At 57.8% G+C, this 15,613-nt stretch overlaps 1 protein-coding gene across 1 annotated transcript in view; it reads right to left on the bottom strand.

The window, feature by feature from the left end:
- THAP4 (THAP domain containing 4) overlaps positions 1-15,136 on the bottom strand; it is a 33,967-nt gene extending 18,831 nt beyond the window's left edge. The window contains exons 1-2 of the mRNA XM_054570379.1: positions 14,974-15,136; positions 11,927-13,062 (exon numbers count right to left, since the gene is read on the bottom strand). Coding sequence (XP_054426354.1) covers positions 11,927-13,062; positions 14,974-15,050 — 1,213 coding nt within the window. The 5' untranslated portion in view covers positions 15,051-15,136. The remainder of the gene's footprint in view (positions 1-11,926; positions 13,063-14,973) is intronic.
- Between the last annotated feature and the right edge of the window lie 477 nt (positions 15,137-15,613).

The raw sequence follows: 15,613 nt of genomic DNA, 5'->3' as shown, positions 1-15,613 counted from the left end.
TGGGGGGAGACGCGCTGCCGCCAACGACAACACGGAGCCAGAGTCGGGGTAGCCTCTGACGGGCAAGGCTGAGGGCCGAGTGCGTGAATCTGAAGACCTGCCGAGGAAACCCCCACACTGCAGTGCCAAGAGGGGGCGCGGGCGGCCCCCGACAGCTGAGGGCTGTGGGGCGGTCAGAGAGGCGACCCGTCATCCGTCGCGGAACAGCGAGGCAGAGAGAGAGAAGACACACCCGAAGTAACAACCGCGGAGGGTTTTCCGAAACCAATGACAGATACTAAACCACAGACGCTCAGAAAACACTAAACACAATAAATGCCAAACATCTGCACCTAAGCATCATACCCAAGCTGCAGAAGACCAAAGGCGAAGAGAAAGGAGCGCGCGGGGGAGAAACCGCGCGCTGACGGAGCAGAAGCCCAGGCTCCACGGGGCCTCCCCTCAGACGGCGCCCGCGCGAGGGCAGAGTGGGCCCCGCGCCCAGGGCGGTGACCTCCAGGCGGGGAAGCGAGGACGCTTTCACAGACGCTTTCACACGGAGCCGAGGGAGCTCAGGGCCGGGAGCGAGGCCCTGCAGGGAACACTGGAAGGCCCTCTCCAGGGGGAAGGCCGGCGACCCAGGTCGGAAATGCGAGTCCACAGGAAGAGCCCCGGAGAAGGAAAAACGAAGGCAAAATAAAATCTTTTCTTTTTCTTATTCTTAACGGACTTAATAAGTAAATGTTCAAATTAATAGCAGCAATGGTGAGGTCAGAGCCCGCATGTCAGGGAGACGAGTGACAGCCATTCCCTAAGGCGCAGAGGGAGGACCTGGGACCCCTCTGCTGTGATGGCTGCGACCACAGGCAGGCGGCATGGCGGCGCCTGGACGTGGGCTCAGGTCGCCCCGCTGGGTGGCCCGGGGCTGGGCCTCGTCCAGCAAACCGAAAGGTCGCCTGGTCAACTCCCAGGCAGTGCACAGGCCTGGGGTTGGGGGCTAGGTCTCTGGCTGGGGGTGCGAGAGGCAACCACACACTGATGTTGCTTCTCCCTCTCTTCCCTTCTCTCTAATTTAAAAAGAAAGAAAGTGGAATTAGATTAGTTGTAAATGTTTGGTGCAAACTCTAGGACAACCACAAAGAGTTTTAAAAAGAATAATTAATGTGCTGAGAAAGGGGAGAGAATAAAATCAAGCAAAATGCTCAATTAAAACCAGAGAAGGCAGAAAGGACGGGAAAAAAACAAAAGCAAAGAAAATGCAGTTGCAAACACGGCAGATAATCCCTCCGTAGCACTGGTTCCTTGGAAGCGAACGGTCCAGGGCACCAGCCCAAAGGCAGAGACGGGCCGAGGAGGTCAGGAGAAAGCCCCGTCGTTCCGCTGCCTGTGGGAAACCCACTTTAGCTACAGAGACGTAGTCTGAAGTGACGGCGCACAGAGGTGTCACCATACACCCTGGAGTCGGAAGACAGCTGGGGCAGCCGGGTTCCTCTCAGAGGAAGCGACTGTCAGGACAAGGAACAAAGATGCCCGTTCTCCAAGGAGACACCCTGACCCGCGATGCCTACGCCCCATGCGCAGGGCGTCAGACCGTGTGGGGCGGGACCCGCAGGGCTCAGGGGCCACAGACAAACCACTGCCACAGGCGGGGGGCAGGGCCGGCCCAGCGGGGGAGGTTGGTAAGGACACAGCTGAACGCAATGGCACCGCCCCCCACTGGATATAGCTGACGTCTGCAGACGTTGCGGTGGATCTGATATGTGGCCCCCAGAGAGGCTGCCCGGGCAGCGGGTAAGACCTTATTCCTGGGCGTGTGCCCGTGAGGGGGGCCTGCGTCTGACCGGGAGAGGCGAGAGCAGCAGAGGCTCCCCAGGAGGGGGCAGGCGCCAACGGCCTGAGCAGAACCGAGGGCGGGAGAACCTGGCCTCCACCTGGATGCCCACCCCCCTGGCTCTCGGGCCTGCGGACTCACAAGGGTTCACCCCCACGCTCCATCCTCGGGCCTTTGGAAAGGGACTGACCGGGCCCCCAGCTCTCCAGCCTGCCACTCACACTCGTGGGAGCCAGTCCCAAGACAAACCCTTCCTCTCGTGCCTGAGTCTCTCTCTGTGTCAGCCACCCCTCTGGAGACCCCTCACGGCGCCTTCACTCAGGCAGCAGCAGAGCATGCGTTCTTCTCGAGCACACAGGGAACGTTCACCCAGAGAGACCACGCTCTGGGCCCAACCCACACCGTCGCCAACGTACCAGACCAGAAACCACACCGAGTGTGTTCTCAGACCACAGTGGGATTAAACCAGAAACTCATCACAGCAAGACAGCTGGAACATACCCAGATACCTGGAGAGTCAACACAAGACCCCTCCATAACAAGGGAGTCAAGGAGGAAGTCTCAAGAGACATAAAAAAGAAACATCTAAAATTAATAATCTAAGTTTTCACTTTAGGAAAGTAGAGAAAGAAGAATAAGTTGAAAGCAAACAGAATAAAAACAATTAGCGTACAAACCAATGAAACTGAAAATAGGAAACTGGAGAAAAATCAACAAAATCAAACGTTTCTTTGGGGGGGAAGATCAATAAAATTAATAAACCTGTAGCCTAGTTAACTAAGAAAAAAAAGAAAAAACACAAATTGCCAATATTATAAATGAAAGAGGATCACCACTACTAATTCCATGGATATTATAAGGTCAAAAAGGGGTATGATGAACAACTCTACGCCCACAAATTGGACTTAGGTGAAAAATCAACGGATTCCTTGAAAGACACGAAGTGCCAAACTCACACAAGGAGAAAGAGAACATGGGGCAGGCCTGTATGGATTGGGGGGGAGGCAGGGCGCGCTCATGAACAGCAGACGTCCCTTCCTGCCGGCCTGGCGGCCCAAGACCAAGGCGCCGCACCGCTGGGCCCGGGGAGCCGCCTCTGGTGCGGGGGAAGGCGGCCGCCGTGTCCTGACGCACTGCGGATGAGCCTCCATTTCCTGGAGGCACTGACTCAATACCTAGTTCTCTACTGTCTCTCCTGGAAGGTGGAAGTAGACAGGTGCTTCCCACTCATTCTTACGAGGCCAGCGTTACCCTAACACCCAGACCAAAGACAACACGAGAGAGGAAAGCTGCATGCGCACAAGCGCTTCTCCTGAACAGACGCACAAGTCCCCGGCAAGAGCTAGTGAACTGAATCCGGCAACGTCTAAAAGAGAATCGGTGCCACACCGTGACCAGGCGGGCTCACCCAGCCCCCCAGGCCGCTTCAGCACTGCGGTCGACCAGCTTAACCGCCCACGCCAGCAGGCTGCAGAAGAGGCAGAAACAGTTTTTAACAAAATCCAACGCCTGTTTATGACAAAAAGTCCCCGTAAACCAGGGGTGAAGGGGCGCGCCAGCGGCCTGCTGAAGAACACCTGCACGGACACACCACGGCCGACAGCACACGAGACGGCGGGCAGTGCGAAGCTCCCCAGCGAAGGCCGGGGACAGGGCACCCCCGACGGGGCTGTGGGAGCCCCGTGAGGGCAGCGACACAAGGAAGCGCATCCAAAGTATGCAGGTTCAGACTAGGAAAAAACCTGTCAAAAACAAGTGCAAAACTCCTTAAAGAAAGGAAGAAAAAAAATCTGTGACCTTGGAGCTGGTGATGAGCTTTAGGATCAACACCGAAAGCACAGCCCATGTGAGAAAAAACTGCTGAGTTGGACTTTATTAAATTGGAAACGGCTGTTCTCACGTCGGCTGGTGTGGCTGTTGGCCGGCACCGTCCCACAAGCTGAAAGGCCGCCGGTTCGATTCCCGGTCAGGGCGCACGCCTGGGCGGTGGGCTGCGCCTGCCCCGTCGGGGTGCATGCAGGAGGCAGAGGCAGCTGTTGCTGTGCCTCTCCGTCTTTCTCCCTTCCCTCCCGTCTCAAAAAAAAAAAAAAATGTCTATTCTACAAACGACACTCTTAGGAGAATAAAATGAAGAGAGAATAAAAAGACAAGCTACGGACTTGGCGTTAAGTAGCTACCAAAAAAGCCGTGCCTGTCACCCTCCTCGCCTTCCTGCCTTTTCCCTGGGCCCTGCGGGCAACGTGTTTTCCTCTGGCCCTGGGTTTTGGAAAAATTCATGTTCCTGACCCTTGTTTCTATTTCATATATTTTCATATATTTAATTTGCAAAATAGACTGTGTTGTTATTACTACATAATGAATTAAAACAAAAAAGAACTTGTACCCAAAATACACAAAGAAATAAAACTCAACAATAATAAACCTAATTAAAAACAGACTACCTTCAAAAAGATGAACAAACTCGACAGCCTGCTGGCTTCACGGACTAGGAAGAGCAGAGTAGCCCCAGCTGGTGCAGCTCTGTGAGCCGAGCGCCGGCCGGCAAACCCAAGGGCCGCGGGCCTGTTTCCAGACCAGGGCGCCGGCTTGCGGGGTCGGGGCTGGGGGTGGGGGTGAGGGGGGACTTGGGCCCCCAGCAGGGGGCGCGTGAGAGGCAGCCAGCACGGATGTTTCTCTCCCTTCCCTTCCCTAAAAATAAATAAATAAATAAACCTTTAAAAAGAGTGAGAAGACTCAAATGACTAAAACCAAGAACGAGAGCGGGGACACCACTATTCACACAGAAGTCAAAAGCATCATGAGTGAGCGCCGTGAACAACGGTACGGGAACTGGATGAGCTAGTGCAACAGACAAACTTCGAAACACAGGAAACCTATCGAGACTAAAGCACAAAGAAATAGAAGGTCTGAACAGACCTATGACTAGTAAAAATCAGTAATATAAAAATCTCCCTACAAAGGAAAGGCCCAGCATCTAACGAACACACCAATCCACCTCAAACCCTTCCAAAACAAACAAACAAACAAACAAAAACAACAGAAAGAGGAATCACTTCCTAACTCATTCTATGAGGCCAGCAAAGACACTGCTGCAAGGAAAAAAGCTGCAGACCAACAGCCACACAAACACTGATGCAGAAACACTGGTTAAGCTGAATTCAGCAGCGTATTAAAGGGACTACACACTGTGACCACGTGGGGTTCATTCCCAGTGGGCAAGGAATCCGTCCAGCGCACGAATTCAGGCGGATGTAACAGGCCGCACCAGCAAAAGGAAGGGAGACCCGTGGTCATCTCAACGGGTGTAGAAAATGCATTTGACAAAATTCAATGCCTTCATGACACAAATCGTCCAGAAAACAGGGATGGAAAACGGCCTCAACGTAATCAACGCCACGCCCAATGAAAAGCCCGCAGTGGACGCCACGCTTAACGGTGCAAGACTGAGAGCTAGTCTTCCAAGACACGGGCCAGGGCAAGGGCGCCGACTCTCCCCCTTCTCTCCGACCTGGCTCTGGAGTCCTGGCAGAGCCATGAGACAGGAGAAAGAAAAGGCATCCACATCAGAAAGAAGAAAAATCATCTCTGTTTGCAGATGATATGATCTCATACGAAGAAAATCCCAGAGACTCCACAAAAAAGTTCTGTTAGAGCTAATAAACAAAGTCAGCAAAAATAGCAAGGTAGAAAGTCTGTACACTCACGTGAAAGGGGGATTATAAAACGATTCCATTTATAATAGCATCAAAAAGCACAATTACGCAGGAATTAACCGAACCAAGGAAGTGACAGACCTGTACAATGAAAACTATAAAATGCGTCAGGAAGAAATCGAAGACACAGCATGGGGAGCCCAGGAGGAAGTCCTCGTGCGCACGGTCCAACGGCTGGCAAGGGCCCGAGACCATCACGGGCGAGGGGCGGCCTCTTCAGCCAACGGTGCTGGGAAAACGCGAGTTTTGCAGGCCCCGCCATGAAGGTGGGCCCTCAGCTGACGCCACGTACAAAGATGAATTCAAAATGGATCAAAAGCCTCAATGTAAGACCTAAAAAAGAACTCAGACAAAAACATAGGACACAGGACAAAAGCTTCATAACACTGGACTTGACAATAATTTCTTGGATATGACACCAAAGGCACAGGTAACAAAAGAAAAAACAGACAAATCAGAGTTTATGAGAAACCTAAAAAAGTTTCACATCAAAAGGCACTATCCACAGAATAAAAAGACAGAATGGCAGGAAATATTGCCAAGTCCTATTTCTGATAAGAGACTGAGAGCCAGAGCATAGAGAGAATTCCTAAAACAAAAAACAGCCTGATTCAAATGGGCAAAGGATTTGAAACAGACATCTTCCCCCAAAAGACACATGAATGGCCAATAAACACATGCTCCACAGCCCTGATCACCAGGGAAAGGCAAACTGAAGCCAGAGCGAGGTCGCACCTGACACCGCGGCGTCTCATCACAAAACCCAAAGAGACGTGCAGGCGAGGATGCTGAGGAACTGGACCTGTGTGCGTGGCAACCGGAACAGAAATCGGGGCGGCCTCGGTGGAAGTCAGGATGGAGGCGCCTCGACAATGAATCAGAGAACTGCCTGGCGACCCAGCGCCTCTGCTCCTGGACACAGACCCGAAGAGCGGACGCCAGGGCCTGAAGAGACACTCGCTCGCCCACGGTCACAGCGGCATCAGACACAACAGCGACGGCGCGGAGGCCCCCAGGCCTCCATGGGCAGACGGGAGGGGGGATCTGCGGTCCCTCCGTGCGAGGGACCCTGCCCCAGCCTCTGAGAGGACGGAGATCCTGACGCAGGCCACACAGCACGGAGGAACGTGGAGGACGTTACGCTGAGGAAGTAAAACAAGCCAGTCTTCAAAACACAGGTCCCGCAGGATCCCCCTCACACGAGGTCCTTGGCGTTGGCAAAATCGGAGACACCGGAGGGAGACGGCGGCTGCGGGGGCTGCGGGGGGCGGGCGAGTCAGGGTCCAACGGGCACAGAGTCTGAGTTACAAGCGCTGGCCGGGGGGTGGGAGGGGGCGGTGATGGCCGCACGGCACCGTGAGTGCGTTCACAACCACGAAGTGGGCGCTTGAAGAGGGTTAAGATGGTAAATTTGTTGTTAGACATATTTTAATTCAATATTTAAAAAAATGAAAAACGCTGAAACGAGCTATTATCCCCAAAAGACACAGAGGGGCCTTAACTGATGTTGCTCAGCGAAAGGAGCAAACCTGGAAAAGCTCACGCTCGCACCCACGGTGCCCCAGGTTCCTGTCACGTGGCCTTCGGGGGAGGGCCGACCTGCAGAACCAGCGGAGAGGCCCCTGGGTGCTGGGGTGCAGGGGCAGGACAGGTGGAGCGCTGGGGTTTTGGGGGCGATTCAACTATTCCAAATGATCCAGTACTGGAATAGTGGATATGTAACATGATGCCTTTGTCAAAAGACAAGCCCAAGAGAGTGAATTTTAGTAAACGGTGGGCTTAGTTAATGCATCGCAGCGGTTCATCGCTTGCAGGTAATGAACCCCCAGCACAGGTGGTAAGGCAAGAAGTGAGCAACAGAGGGGACTCGGGGGCGAGGGGAGAAAGTCTGCACTGTCTGCTGAATTTCCCTGGGAATCTAAAATTTTCCTAAGAAAATTTAATTAAAAAATAATCAATGGAAAGTAGTAAGTAGAAATATAAGTGAAATAAAAATATCAAGTAGCAATATACGTTGAAGTTTGCGGATAGGTAAATGGAGAGGTTATTATACTTCCTTGTTTAAGTTCAAGACTTTCCACAACAAAGTTTTTCAAACTCCAGGTTAATTCAAGAATTGTAAGGCCCCGGCTGGTGTGGCTCAGTTGGTTGAAGCGTCGTCCCACAGACACAAAGGCTGCAGGTTCGAGCCCTGGTCAGGGCACAGGCTGCGGGTTCAGTACGTGGTCGGGGTGTGTGGGAGAAGGTGGCCAATCAACGTTTCTCTTATTATATCAAAGTGTGTGTCTCTCTCTGAGAATCAATGAAAAAAAAAAGTCCTTTGGTGAGGATAAAAAAAATTACATGTATAAAGATCTTAGTTATTTTATTTTTAGAGACAGGGGAAGGGAGTGAGAGAAACGTCCCTGTGGGGCTGCCTCTCACGCCCCCTGCTGGGGGCCTGGCCTCTACCCAGGCCTGCGCCCTGACTGGGAATCGAACCGGAGGCCCTTGGGTTTGCAGGCCGGCGCTCAGCCCCCTGAGCCACGCCAGCCAGGACTTAAGTATTAAATTATTAATCGGAGGGAATGGTTGACTCATACCTGATGGAGAGTGAATACACGTATTACCTCAGAACACCCACCCCGCGTGTAGCAAGGCGGGTGTTGCAAGCAGGGACGTGGCAGAGAAAGAATGGACGGGGAGACAGGTTTGCCCTCACCGGGTCAGCAGCACCGACACACCCTGATGCAAACGCCAGGACACCCAGAGCCCGGGCAGACTTGAAGACAGTCACCATGTCCTGTGAGAAGGACAATCAGGCCCAGCTTTCCAGAGGGCAGCTGGGACCTGCCTCCGAACCCGAGAACCCACAGCGCACTCGCCCAGCTGCTCTGCCCAAAACTAAAGGGACTGGCCATGGGTAAGTGACTCAACACGTGCACAGCCCCTCTGGCGGGAAGCCCACTCACAAAGATCGAGATTCCCCCACTGACAGCAAAGCCCTAAGAGCACCGGGAGGTGCCGAGAGCAGACGATTTGAGGAGGACAGAGCCAGAGACACGGTGGGAGCTCTGAGCAGGCCGTGGGGACCGCACCCGGTGCCCTCCCTCCCTGCCACTGCCCCTGGGGTCCCGTGCCCTCTCCCGCCCTCCAGCTGGCGCCCAGCCTCACCCTGCCCCCAGGCCCGCCCCATGGAGGCAGAGAGCACCGGGCACCCGCCAGAGCAGCCTCGGTCCCGGGTTGCCTCCTCCCCGCCCCAGGACCCAGCCCAGCAAGGCCTCCGCCCCTGCCCGGCTCCTCCAGCACAGACCCCTGCCGGCTGCTCTGCGCCTTGCGGGTCTGATTCTCTGCCACAGCCACGCTCCCGCTGGCTGCCGCCCCCTTCTGCGACTCCCCTTCATGGCTAAACCTCTGAAAATGCCTCATCCCTGCCCCCCCCAGCTCCACTCCCATCACTCTGAGGAGACTGTGGTCACCAGTGACCCCATGTGGCTGAGTCCAGCCACCTCTTGTCCACTCTGATCAAAGTTCTGTCCAACCCAGCCAAGCACGCCCGCGTCTGAGACCCGCCCTCCCTCAGGCTTGCAGGCCTCCGAGCGCCCTCCTGCCTGGAACGCCCACCCCGGCCCCGGCCTGTGGCCCATGCTCCCCTTTCCTGGGTCCTCTTTGCGGCACCTCTGGAAACAGTACCTGCCCCAGGGCTGGGCACTGGCCCCTCCGCGGCCACACAGCTTCCCCAGGCGACCTCACGCAGTCCCATGGCTTTGAGCGCCGCTGACCGCCACGCCATGCAGACGCGGCCAAAGGGTTAGGAGGGCGGGCGCCAGCTCCCTGGCACCAGCACTGAAGGAGGGTCTCATCCTCAATTCCTCTCAAAATTCTACTGTCATGTGTGTCCCAAAAAAGTCATTGAACTTATCTCCCCAAAAGGGACAAATCTGGATACAGTAAGTAGTGACGACTAAAATAACCAATAAAACGCACACACACAACCAACCGTTAGGCTTGGCGGGGACACAGAGAATAAGGCCCCAGGACCACGGCGGGCCGGGCCCGGGGGCGCCCGACGGGGGAGGCCGGCGGGGAGAGCGCAGCACTTCCTGGGAGGCTCCTGGTAGAGGCGCGCACAAGCGGGAAGACTTGCACGGGAGAGCCGCAGAGGACCCCAGAAGGCTTCCCGAGTTACAACATAGAGTGCACCGTCAGGCCTGGGTTCCTGCTGACCAATAATCACAACTGAAAATGGACTGAATCACTCCGTAAAAAGATGAAGGCTCTCAGACGGAGTTGGAATTTAGCTATACGATATGGGGACACGAAAGGGCTGAACATAAGGAGATTAAGAAATAAGACTTTAGCCTTGGCTGGTGCGGCTCAGTGGGCTGAGCGCTGGCCTGTGAACCAAGGGGTCACCGGTTCGATTCCCGGTCAGGGCACAGGCCTGGGTTGCGGGCCAGGTCCCCAGCAGGGGGCACGTGCGAGGCAACCACACATGGACGTTTCTCTCCTTCTCTTTCTCCTTTCCTTCTGCTGTCTAAAAATAAATAAATAAAATCTTCAAAAAAGAAAGAAAGAGGACTTCAAATGGGACAAAAGGGATTTTCTGTGGGGGTAACAGTCCCGGACACACACCTCCAACAGGGTGTCGAGTTAAAAAGCAGCACCAGGCAGAGAAGGAAACCCATCTGTTGACTTCTTGTCAAACCACAACGAGACAAGAAACCCACTGGGATAAGCCACAGAGAAATCTCAAAAGATTCTAAAAAGCAGTTCTCTTTAAGATTGAGAGACCATATGACTGGAACTTACAACTTTCGGGCAGTTACACGTAAATCAGCCCCCCTCCCCGAATCTGCTGCCTTGCCAACCCCCTTGTCCTAACCTGGGCTCGAGAGCCACCAGGGCTGGCACCGGCGCAGACCCAGGAGAGCGCAGCGGCGCGCACAGCGCGAGGCCGCCCCCAGCCCCTGCACCGAGGGGGCGGGACGAGGAGGGGCCGGGCTCTGACCGCGGGCACCAGGAAGCAGACTTGTGCCAGAACGAGCTCAGCTAAGCATCCCCGTCCGTCCCGGGGCCAGAACCACCGCAAAGTGAAACTGAAGACAAAGTGAAACAAGGCAAGTAGGAAGGAGCAGGGCTAAGGAGGCAGAGACAGCAAGGCAGACCCGGTCGGCGGAGGGGAGGGCGGGCTGCTTAGGGAGACCTGCAAGTGACACACTTTGGGACATCCGACCAAGAGGAACAGAAAAGGGAAGTGCATCAAGGAACTGCAAAACACAGCCTGAAGAGGCCAGGAGAAGCCAGGGGTCCGCTACCAGGACCCCTCACCTGCGGCTGCTCCGCCCCGAGCGTGCGTCTGGAGGCACGGCTTTGGGCTGTGCCAGGGGTGGGCGTCCTGGGGGTCCAGGACACCCAGAGCAACCTGTCACACGAGAGCCTTTTCCCTCCCAAAGCATTAATTCTGTCTACAGAGACAAGCTGGTCTAGATTAAAGGCACAATGTGGCCGAAAAATCTTTTTCAGGGACCTGCAACAGGCAGAGGGCCCTGTCCTCGCCCTGGCCTGGCGGCTCGGCCGGCCCAGCGTCATCCTGGAGCCTCCAGGTTGCCGGTCTGAGGCCTCGTCCAGGGTGTGCAGGAGGCACCCGATCAGTGTTTCCCTCTCTCATCAATTTCTCTCTCTCCCCCTTCCTCCCTAAGAGCAATGAAAAAATGTCCTTTTTTGAGGATTAAAAAGAAAAAAACCCATCCTCACTATGTAAAGACTGCCTAGAAACCAATTTTTGTAAATATTAAACAGTAAAAAGGAGAAAGCAGAAACATAGCCAATAAACGTAAGAAAAATATGCGCAACCTATTTGTACAGGTACAAACATATATAGGATAAAACACACAAAATAACCTGAAAGATCACATACCAAATTTTAACATCAACAGGAATAAAAGTTGGGAGGCGCTGAAAAGGGAATCTTCACCTGTGTTTCTGTAGTGTTTTAATTTGTACAGAAGAGAGTATATCCTCCTTGACCAAATGCTTAAAATCTTTTTGTTATTACCAATGTTCAAAATGACTCAACTTCAAGGATACTTATGAAAATAAGAATTGAAAGAACCTGCCTGTGACTGAGTCTCCTATCACCTTCTAACAGTTTTCCACGTCTACAGATATTACGCGTAGAGCCTACTCCACCCGGAATTTCGTTTGTGCGCTACGCCGTGGACGCAGACCTTGCCTGTCCGAGGGGAACGCTAAGTGCTAGGGCCCCATTCACGGAGCAGCTGACCCGACAGCAAGGGGCCCCTGGGCCGCTGGGGCCAGCTCTCCAACCGGCACCCTGCCCGCGGGGCCCAGCTACTCCCAGAGCCGCAGCGGAGCATGACCCCCAAGGAACAGGCGGCAGGGGCCCGAGGCAGGTACTGACCGCGGCCGGGGGTCGGCAGGCTGCTGGGGCGCGGCGCTCTCCCTCGCTGCAGCTCGTCCAGCTTCTCCTGCAGCTTGCGCACCTGGCTGTCAGAGCGGCTGACGCGCTGCCGCAGGCTCCTGAGCTCCCCATTCTTCTTCTCCACCTGCTCCCGCAGGCAGCAGGCCCGGCTCCGGTTCTGCCGTGCCGAGAAGCAGTAGGAGTGCAGCGAGTCGATGAGCCTGCAGGCCCCCGACGCGGACAGGATGACCTCGTTGATGGACATGGGGCTGGCATCGCTGTGCTCACTCTGGACCGCCTCCGCGGCCGGCTTCGGGGTGACGTCCGTCGGCGGGGCCGAGGGGCTCTGGGAGGGTTTCTGCGGCGTTGCTGTCAGCGACGAACTCGGGGGGCTCTGGGCCAGGCCCTTGTCAGGCCCCAGGCTCGTCCCGCTGCAGCCGGGCTCCATGTCTCTCTTCGGCCTCTTGCGGTCCACAGGCTCCCGGGGGACGGACGGCCTCTCTCGGGTGTGCCTGGAGGAGAAGCTGTACGAGTGCAGCGAGCCGATGAACTTGCAGGCCCCGGACCCGGGGGGCGTGAAGTCATCTGCGGAGATGCCACTCTTATCCACCAGGCCGGCGCCGGGGGCGGTGCTGCTCCCGGCGCTGGCGTTGTGGGCCGGCCCGTCAGCGTCCGCCCGGCTGCCTGATGCTGCCGTGGCCGGAGCGTCGCCTGGCGGTCCCTGCGCAGCCTGTGGCGCCCGCTCCAGGCCGGCGGCTTCGCCCTGCGGGGCGGCCCGCTTCAGCTTGCGGGACCCTGACTTGGCCATCAGGTGCTCGCTCGAGGGCGACGGGGAACCGGCAGCTCCTTTCCCATCGGCTTCACCCACATGTCCCCTCAGGCCCCCCGAGGCCTTTCTGGTGTCCTTTCTCCGGCTGCGGCCATGGCCCCCAGGCCCCCTCTTCTTCTCGGTCAGGTGGAAGATGGAGGGCACGGCCGTGGGCTTGAGCAGGCGGTGCTGGTCCTCCAGCCTTTTGGAGAAGCTGTCTTTGGTGAAGTGTTCACTGCAGAGAAAGGAATACTTCGTGGGGGTCCAGTTGTCCCTCTGAACAGCTTTCAGCCACTGGATCAGACGCTTTGAGTCCTTTAGGGGGAACCTGCGGGTCAACCAGCGGAGCAATTAGAGAGAATTACATCTCCCCTGAAACGGTCAACTGTAAAAGCAAGACAAGTGTCTTTGCAAACACCCAAACCTATATTGACTTCACCCATTTAAAAACTGGGTAAACACCAAAGGAGCACAGTGTATTGCAAGTTATTATGGGCACGGCATGATGCGAGACCTGCTGTTTACTCTGAAGGAGCTTACAGCGGCGGGGCGGGCAGGAATGAGGTGGATGACCCCTCCCAGGACGCTCAGAGACGCACAGGATGACGTCCAGACAGCAGGAAAAGTTCCAGGAAGCCCTGGGAATAGTTCCTAGAAGGTCACGGCTAAGCCACCCTCCAGGCCTGCCTGGGACGCACGGCTGTGGGTGCTCAGAGTGAGATGGCCGGTTGCGCTGCTTAGAGGCCAGACCAGGTGCCGGCCAGCAGAGACGGGTGCCAGCGGCCCGCAGATCACCCCGGAAGCCGGCTCTGTGCCGGGCCGGCAGTGGCTCAAGCAACCTGAGGCTGGGAGACCAGCTCCCGGGAGGGCAGACGCTCACACGCTCAGTTGTGTTCCTACCACGCTCCTGGCCCCCGGAGGGCACCGAGCAGACACTCACTAATCCTTTCTTCTCACTGAGCCCAGTTCGGCACATAGGAAACCCTGACCACACTGGGCACCAGCGGCCACCTGCCCCCTCCGAGGTCACCACCACACCTGAGGGCCCCGGACCCGCGGCGGAACCGCAGGGCTCAGGAAGTCCCCGGGGACGCCGCCTTCTAAACTTCCTGCAGCCGCTCAGCGCCGGCGTCCTTTGCCCCCGCACCAGGCTAGACCGTTATGAAGGCCAACAGCAGCCTTCTCTGCGGGGCTGTGCCTCGTTTTCGAAACAGAAACACAGTTCTAGGGAGCAGAGGCTCTGAAGGAAACCGGGAGGAAGGTACGGGGCTGCTCTGACACGGCCCGGGATCGCCGTGGCAGAGGGCGACAACCAAGGCTGCGTGCACCACAGCGAACTCTCAGTCAAGTCCACAAACAGGGTCGTGCCTCGGCTCTTTAAAAGTGAAACACACGCCCTTCGGTTCGCTGTTGCCGGGCCTCCTGCGCCTACGGGGGCCCCAGAGGCCTCGGGACGGGCCGGCGGCGGGGACCCTCGGCAGGGCCGAGCGCCCCGCGGCCTCGAGGGGGAGCCGGCCGCGAAGCGCCGCCGCCCCAGGGCAGGAGGCAGTCGGGCCCCTGCAGGAACTCGTCTCACCGCCGGGGCACAGCTACCTTTCCGTCCGCGGACCGGGGACCCTTCCAGAAACAGAGCGCCCGCGGCGCGTGTTAATCCACGAGGTATAAGACGCCTTTGCTCCGCCACATTCCTGATGGCAGAGATCAAAGCAGCCTCCCCCGCGATCAAAACGGCAGATAAGCCACAGCCATCGCAGAGGACAACTGACCTAAGGAAGAGGTTTCCAGAATACGCGGCTTCTGGAAACCGGCGGCGCCACCCCGAATCAATGGAGCGCGGCGGCCGTGGGGTCGGGGCGAGAGAGGGGAGGACGCGGGGTGGTCGCCGGGGGGCCGTGGAAGGGCCTTCCGCCGGCTGTGGGGTGGCCGCCAAAGGGCCGAAGGGTGCGCGAGGGATAGGCGCCGCTGGCCCCGGGGTGGAACCCGGTGGGCGCTGGTGGCCGTGCGGTGGCCGCGAAGTGAGCACCGCTGGCCGCGGTGGCCGAGGCGTCCGGCCCAGAGACGGCGGCTCGGCCAAGGTCACACAGCGCCCGGCGCTGACTCACTCGTAAGACCAGCCCCGAGGCCGGGCGCGGAAAGTGCCCCCTCGGACCGGGCCGCGCGGCCTCAGTTTCTCCAGCGCGGGGCCGGGCCGGGCGGGGGCGTGGCCGGGCCGAGCGGGTGGAGGGCAGGGCCCGGTTACCTGTGGAAGGAAACGGCGCGCTTCTCCCCTTTGCCCTGCCGGTTGGAGCAGTTCGCGGCCGCGCAGCAGATCACCATCTCGGGCCTCGGGCCGCCGCGCCGCCGCCAAGCTCCGGCCCTCGCCTCGTCGCGCCGAGCCCGGAGCGGGACCGCCCCGAGGGGAGGTGCGCGGCGACACGGCTGCGGGACGTGGGAGCCGGCCCCCGCGGCGCCGTACGGCAAGATGGCGGCGCCCGCCTCTCCGCGGCCCGCAGCCCGCCGCCGGCCCTCGGCGCGCCCGTGGTCACAGGCGCCCGGCCGGGCGCCGCCCGCCGCTCGCGGCGTCTGGGGTGAGCAGGGGCGCCCGGGTCGGCCGCTCCGTACAGTGACATGGCGCGTCGAGCCGGTCCGTACGGCAAGATGGCCGCGCCGGCGCGTGGGGGCGCGGGGTGGCCTGACGCGCTGGCCCCGAAGCTTCGCTGCCCGCCTGCGTCTGCTTCCACCGCCCTGACGGGTCGCTGCTGGGCTCCTCGGGGCGCGCGCCGGGGGCCGCCGGGGTGCCGAGAGCGTGAGTCGGATCCTTCGTGTCCGGCCCCGCCGTACGCCAAAATGGCGACCGGCGCTCTTTCACGCACTTCCGGCCCCGCCCGCGCTCCGGATTG

Source organism: Pteronotus mesoamericanus, unplaced genomic scaffold, assembly GCF_021234165.1.
Source record: "Pteronotus mesoamericanus isolate MK-2021 breed Mesoamerican mustached bat unplaced genomic scaffold, CSHL_Meso_final contig_203, whole genome shotgun sequence".
Lineage (NCBI taxonomy): Eukaryota > Metazoa > Chordata > Mammalia > Chiroptera > Mormoopidae > Pteronotus > Pteronotus mesoamericanus.
This window is presented reverse-complemented; position numbering and strand designations above follow the sequence as displayed.